At 41.9% G+C, this 14,358-nt stretch overlaps 1 protein-coding gene across 2 annotated transcripts in view; it reads left to right on the top strand.

The window, feature by feature from the left end:
* The window catches only part of PRRX1 (paired related homeobox 1), a 75,102-nt gene extending 61,041 nt beyond the window's left edge, over nt 1-14,061 (top strand). Inside the window, exons 3-5 of one of the 2 annotated variants that reach the window (XM_039221683.1) lie at nt 1,041-1,222; nt 4,990-5,061; nt 10,779-10,851. In XM_039221683.1, the coding sequence (XP_039077614.1) occupies nt 1,041-1,222; nt 4,990-5,044 (237 nt within the window). In that variant the 3' untranslated portion in view covers nt 5,045-5,061; nt 10,779-10,851. Of the gene's footprint in view, nt 1-1,040; nt 1,223-4,989; nt 5,062-10,778 lie in introns of both variants that reach the window. The other variant, XM_039221682.1, reaches the window with a different exon arrangement.
* Nucleotides 14,062-14,358: the final 297 nt, after the last annotated feature.

The following is a 14,358-nucleotide window of genomic DNA, read 5'->3' as shown; positions in this document are numbered from 1 at the left end:
CAACAGATGAATCTCACTGAACCTTTTCCCTCAGCTCCGAAATAGAAAACAGTACAGCCTAATGTGTGGAACAGCCATGGTATCTGGAAGCAATGTATGCCATGTGCTCGTGTAAGTTCCCGGTCCTCGTGACACTTGATCAATGCTGCTGGGTCCTCAGGTGCAGCCCTGGCTGGCTGAGTGGTCCACATCCCTCACACCCTGCCGGAAAATACGCTCCAGTCAACTTCCAGCCTTTGACATCTGCATTGCTGTGCGTGTTTCTTCCTAGAACATCAGGAGACTTGCCCTGCCTGTGCTCCCCATGCCAGAAGTGCTGAAACATTCCTAACCCATGACTGCTAGGAGCCCACGTACAAATTGCGGGCTCTCTCACCCTAGCTGGCGCTTGTGTCCTACGCTGGTCCTCGGGGCCCCATGGCTGAGCCATCACAGGGGCGCTGTCGGGAAGCTCACTCTCTAGGGTCTGCTTGTCTTCTGTGTTACTTCCTTTTACTTCCTTTTCCCTAGATCTTTTGCTGGTGCTCCCTGCACCTTCCAAATGAGCCACTCGCTTTGTAAATGCTTGCCACAGGCACCATTGGATGTGATGGAGAGAATTTTCTTTAAATGTCCAATAAGTCTTTTGAAAGCAGATGGTATTGTCATATTTTGAAGAATTTTGAAAACAACTGAAAAAGATCGTGGTTGTGTCTGTGGCCAGACTCCAATGAGGTTTGTCTCTTGTTCTTGATTACAAAACGACAGGGGTCAGAACCCAATAGGTCAGTCATGGATCTCACCTCCGGAGGCTCAGTTGTGGAAGTACCTCAGGGTCTGGTTGTCAGAGTCTTCACCCCCGATGGCTGTCTGAGTGGCCCACCGGGGAAGGGTTGTGGCCTATATGTCTTGTTCTGGGAAGGATCCAGTACGTATCCTGTATCTTCCTTGGGGACACGTTCATATGGTCAAATCAACGAGGATGTTCTTCACGTAACCTCTTCTTCTTTGTTTCCCTCCTCCCTCCTCACCCCCTTCCTTTCCTCCCCACGCTCCTCTAGGTGTGGTTTCAGAACCGAAGAGCCAAATTCCGCAGGAATGAGAGAGCCATGCTGGCCAACAAAAATGCTTCCCTCCTCAAATCCTACTCAGGGGACGTGACTGCTGTGGAGCAGCCCATTGTACCTCGTCCTGCTCCAAGACCCACTGATTATCTCTCCTGGGGGACGGCCTCTCCGTACAGGTGAATGACGGGCCCGCCCTCCCTTGCTCCACTTCCACACGTTTCTCAGCGGTCGGTCACGTGCAAAGCTGCCTGTGCAGCTGGCTGACAGTTCTTACTGGGTTAACCTCTTCAGAGACATTCAACTTGCTGACACCCCCAGATTTTCACGGGAGATTACTAGTTGCCCCAGGAGCAGGGTTTGGGGCAGAAGAGAGAGGGCAGGCCCTCGGCACTCTTCTCTCGGACTCAGGAACTCTTGCAAAGGTTTCAAAGATGGGGAAGAATCTGAAGGAAAAAGATCACTAGGCTATGCCCAGAGTCCCTCTTGCAGCCCTGCAGGAACAAAACTTGACTCCATTTCCAAATTTAAGATAGACTGGTTTTATTATGCTCACATAGAAATTTAACATGGGAGGCTCTAAGTATAGGCTCAGAGGCAAATTTCACAGGAAAACTGATTTTGAATTCAAGCAAGGAAAGGAAGGAAAAGGAAAGGAAGGGAGGAGTGAAGGAAGGAGAGAGGTAAGGAAGGAAAATCTGCGATCACCCTGGTCACCCGCATGGCTACGGTTCTTGTCAGTAGGTGTGACAGTCTTACGATCTAAAATTCCTTCCTGTCCTATTGCTAATTCTTATCTACTTATCCGAAGTTCTTTGGGGGTCAGTTTGTGTGAAGTTTTTTTTTTAAAAAAACCAATGTATAATTTATGCTAAAATTTTATATTTAAAAGGTGAAACATTTTAAGGGAACAAATAACAGAGTACGATTTCAATCTCTTGCAGAGGTTTTTAACCTCCTTTTATTACGCTGTTCATGTTATTATGACACAGGTTAATGCCAGAGGGAAGCTGTGAGACACAAGTGCCTAAGACATTGTCAGTGTCCCAAGTGCTTTTCTTTGAACCTAAACCTGAGGACTCTTAGCAAACAGGTCAAAGCCATGTGCTGTCTCTGGTCAATTGCAGTGGAGGAAGTATGCACAAATTCATTTATTGTGCTTTTATTTGCCTTTTTATTGTTAAGGTTAATTAGCAGTTGAAGGAGAGGTCTTAAACTGATTATAGATTATCGCCCAGCTAAAGTTGAAGTCCTGATGTGAAATGCCACATTTGTGAAACGTACAAATACTTTTCAAAAGTTGATGATTTTAATCGAAGCACGAGGCCTCACCTAAATGTTCTTTCTGTTCCAAATCAATTCCTTGAAAGAAATGCCGTAAATGTATTTGGGATTTTTTTTTTTTTTCCCTAAATCTCCCATTGTGAAATTAGCCTGAATTATGTTGGTCTCAGTAGAGACCCCTATACGTGGGAAATCAGAAATTTCAATTGCTCTCCGATATAATTGGCCTTGCTGATTTCCAGAGATTAGTCATATCTGTATGCCTTATTTAAAATGTAGACTCTTTTCCCATAGGATTTACTAAAAACGCAGTTTGAAGACCCTTGTAAAATCACGTGTACTTTAATATTTTCAACAAGTGGAAGACTGCTTTGTTGCTCTGATAAATATTGGTAGCTCATAGACTTGCTACATGGCTTGAGAAATGGATGTGATTCAAAGCTTGATGTTTCAGGGGCTCTGGCTTGAGTTTGGTCACAACCAGGAAGTATTTCTCCTTTTTCTGCCTGGGTTGCAGTTAGGAACTTTTCACCTCAGCTCTAAACAGTGCAGACGGCTGTTGTGTTGTCCTTACCAGTGAGAGTCTGAGGGCTGTACACTGTCCACTGTGGGTGGAGATGAAATCCGTCCTGCATTAATATTGGGTTAGATTACCTGTACCTCAGAGAAAGTTCAAGCTCCATTGCCTCCATCATATGTATTTTGTATATGGGCATCTAACTGAAATTATTAACATGCAGTTTGTGTGTGCCTTTTGGGAAATGTTCTGTTTTATTTTGAAGCATTATGTAGAAATATGAGGTACGTTTGAAAAAACATAATTCTACCGTCTCAACATAACTAGTTTGTTTATTTTTGCCATTAGAGTTCAGTCTTTTATATAGGGTAGCCTTAGTGTACATATTTTGTATTCTGCTGTTTTCATTTAAATCCTACAAATTAGTGCTTTTTACTCATTTCATGATATACTCTTATATAATTTTTCTCTTAGCTACAGAATTTGTGAAGAAAGAATTAAAAATTGCATAGAATCTGATTGTTCGTATTCTGTGTGAAGAATAAATTAATCTCCAGATAGAAGTAGAATGATGGTTTAAAGCAGTAATTTAATCAATACCAATGTTTTTTATCCAATGTTGACTGAAGTGTTTATATTTTGATTAACTTCTAACAACGGCAAAGCTGTTCTGTTACTCAGAGGTTTTTCTGCTCTGTTCAGAATCAAAATGCATACTTTGAAGCTTCACATACTGAAGCTTCACAGGAAACACGTCTTGTTTAGGAAACATGAAAGGAAACACGTGATGAAAAGCCAAGGCAATGATAGGCCTTTTGTGTTATATAAAAAAAATTAATGGGCTATTTCTGTTGGTACTAATATGTCAAGTTAGTTATCTCACATGTGACATTCATTAAAAGGCATTTCTTTTGGTTAATCCTTGGAACGCGCCTGTGTGCTAGCTGTCCTTGCTTTGGTTCCAAAGAAGAAACTGAACACTTGTCCAAGTTTAAGGCTTCAGCAAGCGGAACGAGACCCAGTGCTCGTGATCCCTGTTTTAGTCCAGCATATTTGGCCACGTAACCATCCTGTCATTCAAATTAAACCTTACATTACATTGACTGTAGTAAAATGCAGAAGGTGGGAAAAGCATGGAAACCTGCCATTTTGATTGAGGCTCTATCTCCAATCAGTACAACGTGCCCGCAGCTGAGAGCCACCTTCTGGGGTTGGGAGCATCCCCTGGGGGTGACTGATAACGGCGTGGGCATGCAACCCAGGCACAGTGTGCAGACAGTTTTGCCAGGGGGGATGGTTTGCTGACTTCCACGGCTCTCCCCTGGAAGAAGGGAGGAGGAAACCAAGGCTCAAAGCAGTTGTTTGCATATGGTCAGAATTATGGGATGGGCAATAGCCAACACATTTTTTTTCTGGGTGTCTTTTGTATCCAGAGTGGTGGCTGTATAATTTATCATCCAAGCTGGGACACTTTTGAGAGTGAAAGCGGGCTGCTATGAATAGTTAGACCAGGACAACAGGCATAACCCGGGGGCATAGGGCTCACCCTATTTATAGCATGACAGGGCCCTGTCCGTTCCCTTGAGCAGGTTACAGGTGGTGACGTCAGGCAGGCAACTGAGTCACCAAGAGGAGCAAAGCATTCTCGAACGACACAGACACTACTGTCCTGGCAGGTGTTTTCTTTATCTACCCACGGCCAGCGGAGGGAAGTTTGTTTTCAGCACAGAGGCCCACTGCTTAGCTCAGCTCTGTTTTCCGTAGGCAAAGGAGAACATACACCACCCCAGAGGTATTAAGACTCACCAGTCTTCTGGTGCTCTGCCTCTTGGGGAGCTGGGGTCAACCAAATCTTAGACTTCTGTTATTTTAGATGAAGTAGTTGAGAAGCCTCTCCCCAGCGATGGCCTCTCCTGCGGGAGACGGAGAATGGCCTGGATCTGCTGTGTTGGGTCTGTGCTGCCCATTTCGGAGGGAGGGCTGGGCTTCAAAGAAAAGTAGCAACAAGTGAAAGACAGGCCAGCTCTCCTTGTCCACGGCTCCCTCCCCCCCCTTCTCCTCCCCCATTTGATCGTGGTCATGGTGCTGCCTGACATCCACTGAACGCATTTGGCTCATTTCTCCCTTTCACGCTTTCAAAAATAGATCCTCGTCCCTCCCAAGATGTTGTTTACACGAGGGGCTTCATAACGGATTCTAACGGAAGACACTGAAAAGGTAACTTGTCAGAGGGGGAAGAGGGTGGCTGCTGTGGGGGCAGGGTTTAAGGGGGAATGAAGTGTGTTCGAGAAAGTGGAGCTTGCAGCTTAGCAATGCCAGCAGTGAGGTCCTCAAGTGGGGAAAATCCTGGGAACCAGAGCCTTTAACCTATGTGTCCCTAAAATTAAGGGTAGTCTGATGGCCTAGAGCAGGACTCCTCAAAGACTGCTGAGCATGTGAATCACCTGGGATCGTGTTACAGTGCAGACTCATTCTGCAAGCCTGGAGCAGGACTCAGGGTCTGCATCTCTCATTTGCTTCCACGTGATATTGATGCTATTGACACAGGGTGTCCGATGACTGTTAGGGTATGGGGCAGGGGTCCAAAGAACTGTGTTCTTATCCAGCCTGCTCCTCCCCAGGCTGGTTGGATCACCAGTCCCTCATGTAGCCTCACATCTAAGGTGGAGCTAGCCACGTTTCCCTACTGCGTATCTCACAGGAGTGTTTGATTCCTAGGCAGTCAATGTGCATTTCAAGGAAGAGATCCAAAAGCCCTCGAGGCAAGAGAAGGATGCAAGGCTCCATATATAAAAACATCTCTAGAAAGAAAATTTAAAAATGGCAGAAGGCTCACTGAACCTTCAGTGCAAACTCAAGGCTTACCAATGAACTGGGGGCCAAGTGTATCTGCTCTAAGAGCTAAATACACGTTTTAAAAAATCAGCCTCTGAATGTTAAAAACTGAAATTAGAAATGCCTATTTAAATCAAAAAAGATCATTTCGAAAAGGATTTATGGGATCTTTCTTTATAAGTAAATGTCCCTAAGAAAGCTGGTATTGAGCTGTCTTAGATGAAGCAAGTCTACCTCTGTTCTTGCACAGACAAAAGAACCTGCCAGAAAGATGGTCTCCAACCTCCACATGTCACAGACAGGGTCACACATGTCTCAAGCTCTATGGCCTTTGGAGAAACCCCAAGCTGGTGAAACTTAGGATCTCGGGATGACACACAGGGTTCTTGGGCTGACAGATTTGTCTTTGGGGGGAAATTTTCAACAGCTTGTCATCATTTGTCCAAAAGGGCCAAAGAGAAAACAAAGTTAGAGTTGAAAACTGTGGCAGGTATTATTTCTGCCCCCCTCCATCCACCCCCCCAGTGCTCCTCCATTGTTTTGTGATTTGTGGGACACACACCATGGGTGATTCGAAAGCAGAGGGGCAGATGTTTATAAGTTTCCTGGTTTTAAAATCATACCGTATATAGAATTTTCCATGCTTCCTTGGTGTTTGGCAGTCATTTGAACACGTTCCTCCTCCCAACAACCTTTTGGGGTAGGTTGAGATGATCCAAAATGATTTGTCCCCAGTGCAAACAGAACTCAAACCCTGCTGGTGGTTAGCATTCTGCTGTCTGTGGCTGAGCTACATCTGTTAGGCATCTCCAAATAAGGAGTTGAAAAAAATCTCAAGCTTGCTTAAATGTGTCAGCTCTGTACAAGTCCCAGAGCAGATCTGCTGAATCGACAGATGGAGTTCAACCATTTCTTTTTCATCTCTAATTCCTCAAGGCATTGTATTTGGCAATGCAGTTTCTTGGTCACAGACACAAAGAACATATATTCTTAAAACCTCAGTAGAAACAATGCTTCAGCCAAATCCTGTAAGTCCCTGTTTCAGCTCATGTTTGCATCCTGTTAGAGGAACAGGTGGTTCTTAGGCAGTAGGGCCAATGCACAAGACCTCTCAGGGTTGGTAAGGAGGCTCTTGGAGTTATCGTGTGCTTCATCTATACCAGTCACATAGTTTCCTTCTCACTTTCTAATCTCGGGACACTTGATCCTGTATAGGAATGAGGGGTCACTTTACCTTTTGAACGGCCCTATAAAATTTGTCAAAAATAGCTAATTATCCTCATTGGTTTCTGTCCTGTGAGAAAACATTTCAAGACTCTCTTTTCCCAACACAGAGCTTTATACGTTTGATGACATGGAAAACAGGTGGCCACAAACAGTCTTTCACATTGGCAGCCATTCAAGGCTCTCTTCCAAGTGTTGTCACTTTAGGAAGTGGGTCCCTCTCCAACTTGCTTTTCATGCTGTTTTCAAAGTATGAATAAGCTGCTCTAGAGTACCCACTCATTAATTCTGTCTTCTCTGACCTGTCACAAGTCTTGCTTGTCACCAGGGTGTCAAAGGACTGCTCACTGCTTGCCTGTATGGCTCTTCTGGTGCAAGTTGAGAAACTAGACCCATGTCAAACTGCTGGAGGGAACAGGGGCTTGTAATTCTTTAGTATGTGCACAAAATGTCCCTATGGTCTCTACTTGCCGGATTATATACTCCAAACGTTGGCTAAGAGGCCAAGGAAGGAAGGAAGACTGCCTCTGTTCTTTCGTCCTATTTCTTAGGGGTATGGAATGTGCTAGAGTAAATTGAATCCATTTTTGAAAAGTTTATAACTTTCTGAATCATTTATAAAGTGCAAATGGTATCATTTATTAAGCTCCTAGGGGATTGCAAAACTCATTAATGTCAGCTGCTTTTTTATTTCATACCCCACTGACTTGAGGGCTACCTACAACGCATCGTCACAGTATCACCTAATAGAGTGGTGTCTTTATCATGGCATCACAGTACACACGGACAAGGGTACTTTCTCAACTTTAGAAACTCAGGATTCCGTTTAAGGGAAACTGTCCCAGTGAAAATCCAATTTCCAGCGCAACATTTAAGTGTGATTTGCAGTGATTTGTTTTTGAGATGGAAAGTGGATCAACAGTTATCTCATTTGGGATGCTAATATCTGGCGGGCATTAAAGAGATAATCTCAGTATTTCTAAGAGATGTGTAACCATATGAAGCCTTCAGGCTAGAATATCAAATGAAGTTAGTGACCTGTGGTGCAAGTATAGCAAAAATGGCTATACAATAGATGAAACTGAAGTCACAACTACAGCAGACATTTCTAGAAAACAGTAATAGCATCTTTAGTTAATGAAAATAATCCCCCAAGGTTCCAGTTTCCTTTGTCTGCTAAGGAAAATGGACCACGCTTTTGACCATCAAAAAAGGAGGGAACCTATTAAATAGGACTTTGCTTGTCTAGAATCTCAAAGGCTGGAACCCCTTGGAAGATGAGGTCTGGTACTTAAAAGTGCAGTACTCTATGACATTCTACAGTTTGCCATCAGGGAATTTTTTTCTTTATGCCATCTCAGTAAGTTTTAACCTTCTTTTTCAGAAGTCTTTCATGTTGACTCTCAGTGTTTAACAAATAATACAGATGACTCACCATTTCAACTTCTCTCCTATACATGTTAAATGGTACTAAGAACCGTTTTTAGGACTTAGTTCTCTCACAGAAACCCAGTTAATTTGGTACACTTCATACTCGACAACTTAGGAACATTTCCCAAATCCAATTCTCTTTTCTTAACTTTTTACATCTTTGATTTCATTGAAATCGTAGATTTCAGTATATCCTAGTAATTTTCCGAGTGTAAGATTTACAGGCTTGCATAGATTTCTGGTAGTGTCTTGAATGGAAGCATGTAATTCATATAGGAGTTGAATGATATGTAAATGGGTTTTGAAAATAAATGAAAGTTTTGGAGATATTACTAAAAATAAACTTGCCCATTTTAACAGGTTATTCTGATCTTTTATCTCACTCCTAAGTGAAACCTACCTTAACTGGGGACTCTTCTGCTTCATTTGGTAGACAGTGGTATAAGTGATAGTCTGTTGAGTAAGTCTAATCCACACTAATATTTGTTCATTTTTTTTTTTACTATGAAAAGATATTTTTAAGGATCAAGAATATGCAATCACCAGCCCCTGCTTTAGTCCTGTCCCTTCAATTTTGTTCATTCTATTAAGAGAGCAAAACCAATAGGAAGGACTAATTCCTATGGATAAAAGCATATTGGTAAAATACTTTTAAAAATCATGACTCACAGCATGACAGAGATCAATGACATTAAGGAGGAAACAGTTTAATTATAGCAACTATTTCTCAGTTATCTACTCATTAAATATTTTCTTAAGGCCACATCTGTGCCAGACATGGTGTTAGCTCTACCTGAGGATACAGTGGTGAACAAAGTCTATGGTGTTGGGTCTTCGGAGCTTATAGTTGAGGAATTGAAATAAGTAAGTGCCAGAAGGGAAATTATAAGGTTCTGTGGGAGAACATAACTTTGTGTAGATGGTTAAGTAAGATCATCTACCCAGAAATGAGTTAGAGTGAAACAGACAAGAATGAAATGGAAGAACATAGGCTTCTTTTGGAACCCTATTGAATCTTCCTCCTTCTGCCTTAAGGCACACACACACACGCACACGCACACGCACACACACACACACACACACACCAGTGCTATAAGGATTTTAAATTAAGGATGTGCATTTCTGGAAAAACCTAGTGATCTGGGACTAATTATATTTCATTAATCTAATTTGCCTGGGTTAATTGCTAGTAGCTGAAATAGGCTCTTGTGAGTCTTGACTATAAGTATTAACTATATGGTCTTCCAAATAAGTATTCATGATACAGTCTTTCTATTTGTAGAGTAACTTTACTTTTTCTCTCTTTCTGGTCAGTCACTTGATCCCCAGAGCCACAAACTCCTGTGTGGCTGATAAAATCGCACTGGAATGCAGTCAACAGTGAAGCACATGTCATTCCATTTATAAGTCTATCTCATTTCAGGCCTCAGTTGAAAGGGAATTTGATAATCTTAGAAACAACTAGAAACATTTTCACTTAATTAAAATGAGCTCTCTTTTAACTGTGTAGTACACAGTAATGAATAATTTACATTCAAATCTATTAAAGCATTGCTTTTTCCTTCAAAAGAAATTCATGGATGCAATAACAGAAAACCACCAAGTGCACATTTCTGTCTAGTTGTATTTCCAGGTTTTTAATTACAATCTCTGACAATGAAAAACGACTTCAAGTTTTGCTCAGGAATAAGGACAGAGAGAAACAGTTACCTCTGAGGTCAGGAATCCTGAAACTGGCTAGAGCCTTTGCATGTTTATCTAGGGGATTTAAACATTTCCCAAAGAACTGTCCCAGAAGGCATCATGAGCTTCTCAAGTGCTTTTGAGAAGAAGCTATAAAATCAAGGCCAGTCGGGATAAGAAGCTCTTGATTTGGCTACACTTAGTGCTACCTGCCATTCAATCAGGAATGGGTGGCTCAACTGGTTCTCAAGTACACGGTTTAATATGGTATTCATTAATTACCTAAAATGTGTTAGAATTAAGGGCAGCTACTTTAGGGAAGAGGATGAAATGCCTTTTAGGTTTTTGTTTTTTTTTCAAATGCCCGCTTCTCTGGCTTGCTGCTCCCACAGGCTGGCGATGTGCGCAGGAAGAGAGCTTCAGTACTGTTTCAATTGGTCAGCTGATGAAACACCTGCTATTCAACATAAGCAGCTTTCTTCTGTCACCCCAGAAATGAATGATTACTACTGTGTCCAACACAGCAAATACCTCTCCCTGCCTTGTTTTACTCTCCCTGCTCTCCCCTGCCCTTTCAATCACTTTCTGAAGGGCCTTAGACCAATGGAAATCTGGGCTGTAAGGGACCTCAGAGGTCATCCATCCAACCCACCTGCCCCCACCTGGCCCGTGCTGAGAGTTGCATCTGTCTGGGGCACAGACTTGCGGCTTTGTGAAACTAATGCCTGTTGTTCTCCCTGCTCTCTCCTTTGTCCCTACAGCGCCATGGCCACTTACTCTGCCACATGTGCCAACAATAGCCCTGCACAGGGCATCAACATGGCCAACAGCATTGCCAACCTGAGACTGAAGGCCAAGGAATATAGTTTACAGAGGAACCAGGTGCCAACAGTCAACTGAGGAAAAAAAAATAATTAAGCAGGCCTAAGAAGAAATCAAAAACCATAAGACACCTATCCTGCTCTGTTATTTCTTCATCTGCTGGAAAAAAAATAAATAAAAACAAACAAACCAAAACCTGAACTAAAATATTGGGACCATGGCAGAGAAAAGCAGGAGAGGAGCAAAATGAAAATTAGTTAATCAATGTTTCTCCTCCCTCTGGGATACCACCACCACTTGTTTCTGTGTGTGTTAATTTTGTTTTTCCTTCTTTTCATGCGCTTTGCTTTAATATACTCCAAGCTTCTTCAGTTAGGTTCAGCCCACCCACCCCCATGATTATATGGGTTAAAAAACAAACTACAGCAGCCAAAGAAATCATATATATATTCAGAACAATCGTCTATAGTCTCCTCAGTGACCTGTTTGAACTTCAGTGCCTTACCCTTTCCTTCTTCCCAGTTTTCTGTATAGAAGCTCTAGGAACTTCTGGAAAGCCAAAGTCTTTCTGAAGACTCTTTGCCAGACATGATGCCCTTTCTCATCGTCTCCATTTCTGTCAGTCATGGTATGGCTTTTCCATCAGCTACTGTTAAAAAGGCAATCATGTACCACATCTGGTCACTGGCTTAGCAGATCCAATGTGATTGGCTATGTCTGGCTAGTTCTAAGCTCTAAGCTGTAGATCTAAGCTCTATATATAAGGTATAGATTTAAGCTCTAAGCTGTAGATGATAATATCACCACCACCACCACCCCTCACCCCCATCTGAGCAATCAGCCATCTTAAGTTAAAGATATTTGTTGTTTTTTAATGATTTGCTGTCACGGGCTATTTGATAGAAGAAATATATTTCACTTGAGAGAGGGAGAGAAATTTCTCTAGAAAACAAAGACTGAGTTGTGAAAGGCATGGCCTACATCTCTTTAGTGCCTTAAGGGTAGTCAGATGCACACTTATATATATACTGTATATATTTATATATTTTATATATATATATAAAATATTCTTGCAAGCTTGAGTTTGCAGTTTCTCAAACACTACAAAAAGCAAGTTTCACACCATCACCACTGTCCTTATCTCTACAGTGATGAGATGTTTTTAGGGATCTTGTTTCCTTTCTTTCTCTACATAAAATTCTCATCAAGGCCACAGAGCAATCGATAGGGTATCTGTTTGAGACCAGTTCGCATTTTCACATTTGGGCTTTAAATAAATCAGAGCCTATTTGAGGCTCTAACAGTGTTTTGAGTTTGGAGCCTGAGCTCTGGTGGAATGGGGATAGATCCTAATACCTCATGGGAATTACACTTAGAGGATGGAAAGCCATGTAGTCATCTGCCCCTTCTTGACAGGAGCCTGAAAGGCACATGGTTAAATAGACTACTTAAAGGTTTGTCTAAATTCCAAAAATGGAAAAGGCAACTGTGGGCCCTTCTTTTTCTAATACGGTATTTTGAAATAAAGTTTAGTGCCTAGGGCTGTGAGCCAGGACTGACCTGTCTTGGTTTGTTTCTTTTTGTCTCCAGCTGTGCTTTGGTAACTTGTCAGGTGGACTAGACCAAACTACACCACCATGCCGTGCCTCAGTTTACCTTTTTTGTAAAATGGGTTTAACAATACTTACCTACCTCACAGGGGTGTTGTGAGGCTCCTTTCATTTGCTCCTTCATTCTTTCCTGTTTTCTCTGTTTGTGCAGCACTTTGTAGCCACGGGAGGAAAGGGACTATAAAAGTACACAACGTTAATGAAAGACATGGTACCCGGAAGCCTTCTTTCCTAGCAAGGCAATGCTACCTTGCCGTAAATACTTACAGCCTTGTATTTAGAAATGAGAGATAGGTTTATATTTACCGACCTATCAAAAAACACATCACTTGACCAAAGACTAATTTAAGATACACACATTTGTGACATATTTTTGACCTATTTTTATTCTTACCAGGTTGGTCTGTAACTAAAAAGCTTTAGATTGGTTTTGGCCAAATATGCCAATGCTGGGTGACAGGCAAGGACTAAGATGCACTTTCTGCACACATTTGCTATCCCTTCAACCTATCAAGTTGAGCGAATGGTGGTGGGTTTTTTTTCCCGCTAAACAGCCACCGATCTGAAAATGTAATTTGAGTGTTGATTCTGTACTTCTTTTAACAAAGAGAAGGAAGCCCATCGCATGCATTTTGCTTTCATCAGCTGATCCTCTCTTCTTTTAACACACTATTAAAATATTTCTTACAGATGTTTCATGTAGGCTGGCTGAACACCACATATTACTTGCTTCCTTAAGAGTCCCTCAATGAATTCTTCTGTCCCACTAGCTGCTGCGGATTATGAAGATTCAAAGGAACAGTGTGGTCCAACAGATTAAAACATTCTTTGTGAAATGAGTACAATCCAAGACATTGGTGAACTCTTGGAGTTTGGGCTTTGGGGAGAAGAGCTACAAGTGAGTTTGGGTGATAGTGCAGGGAACAGAAGTCACACATGACAGGGTGTTGCTAGGATGGGGGAGTCTTCGAAGAGGGTGTAAAGGGGTAGAAGGTCATGTGAAACAAAGTCATTTGAAGCTCTTATCCTGACACACTCATTTTTAGCAGTGAACAGAAAACCCCAAACCCGAAACCTGAATGCTCTATGAAAGTGGGCTTTTACTGCCCGTGCATGGGAAGCACTGTCTGAGAGTATCCAAAATTAGCGATATCTGAGAGTATCCAAGAATATCCGAGATCAGTCATAGGAATTTTCATGGATTGTGAAAGCATCTATTATTTAAGCATCCGATCAAGAAGTATACACACGGGACAAACACTCAGTATTTCTCATTTATTATTGATTTTTTTAAAGTAGAAGTCTGACAAATGATTTAGAGGAGTAGCCTTTTGTCTTCCAAGCCACGTCTCAACAGAGGGTCTCAGGACCACAAAGTTCCAAGTTATACCCCTGTTCCTTACCATCATTATACCCAGATGCAGATGAATACATACAAGCTATCTGTGTCCCCAATCCCTCCGCAAACAAGATGCTGATTTGTAGGATACTTGGCAAACCAGAAGAGGTGATTGAATTAAAAAAGGGAATGACACTTAAGGTATAAAGATCTCATAAGAAATGTAATATGTAAATTATATCTTGCTTTATGATGTAAAATATACATTGTTTGCGCTAGAATAGAAATGATTCCTTTTCAATAAAAAGAAAAAGGATACTACTATGTCATCTTTTGTTACATGCATTTGAGTCTGCTGCTTCTTTTCTCTTTGAATTTCAAAAATAGATCTGAGGGGATCTTAGATTACATGCAGGAAAGAGTGAAGGTAAGAGGGATTTGTAGGATACAACTTTTATTGAAGTGTGATAGTATTTCCTTAAAAGGACGATAACCTATTTCTCTAAGGCAAAGACAATGGTGGGAGGGACAGGGGGCTTTATCGGTATAACGGGTATGTGTAAAATGGAA

The sequence above is a fragment of the Hyaena hyaena genome, unplaced genomic scaffold, assembly GCF_003009895.1.
Source record: "Hyaena hyaena isolate Hyena2069 unplaced genomic scaffold, ASM300989v1 scaffold_1006, whole genome shotgun sequence".
Classification (NCBI taxonomy): domain Eukaryota; kingdom Metazoa; phylum Chordata; class Mammalia; order Carnivora; family Hyaenidae; genus Hyaena; species Hyaena hyaena.
This window is presented reverse-complemented; position numbering and strand designations above follow the sequence as displayed.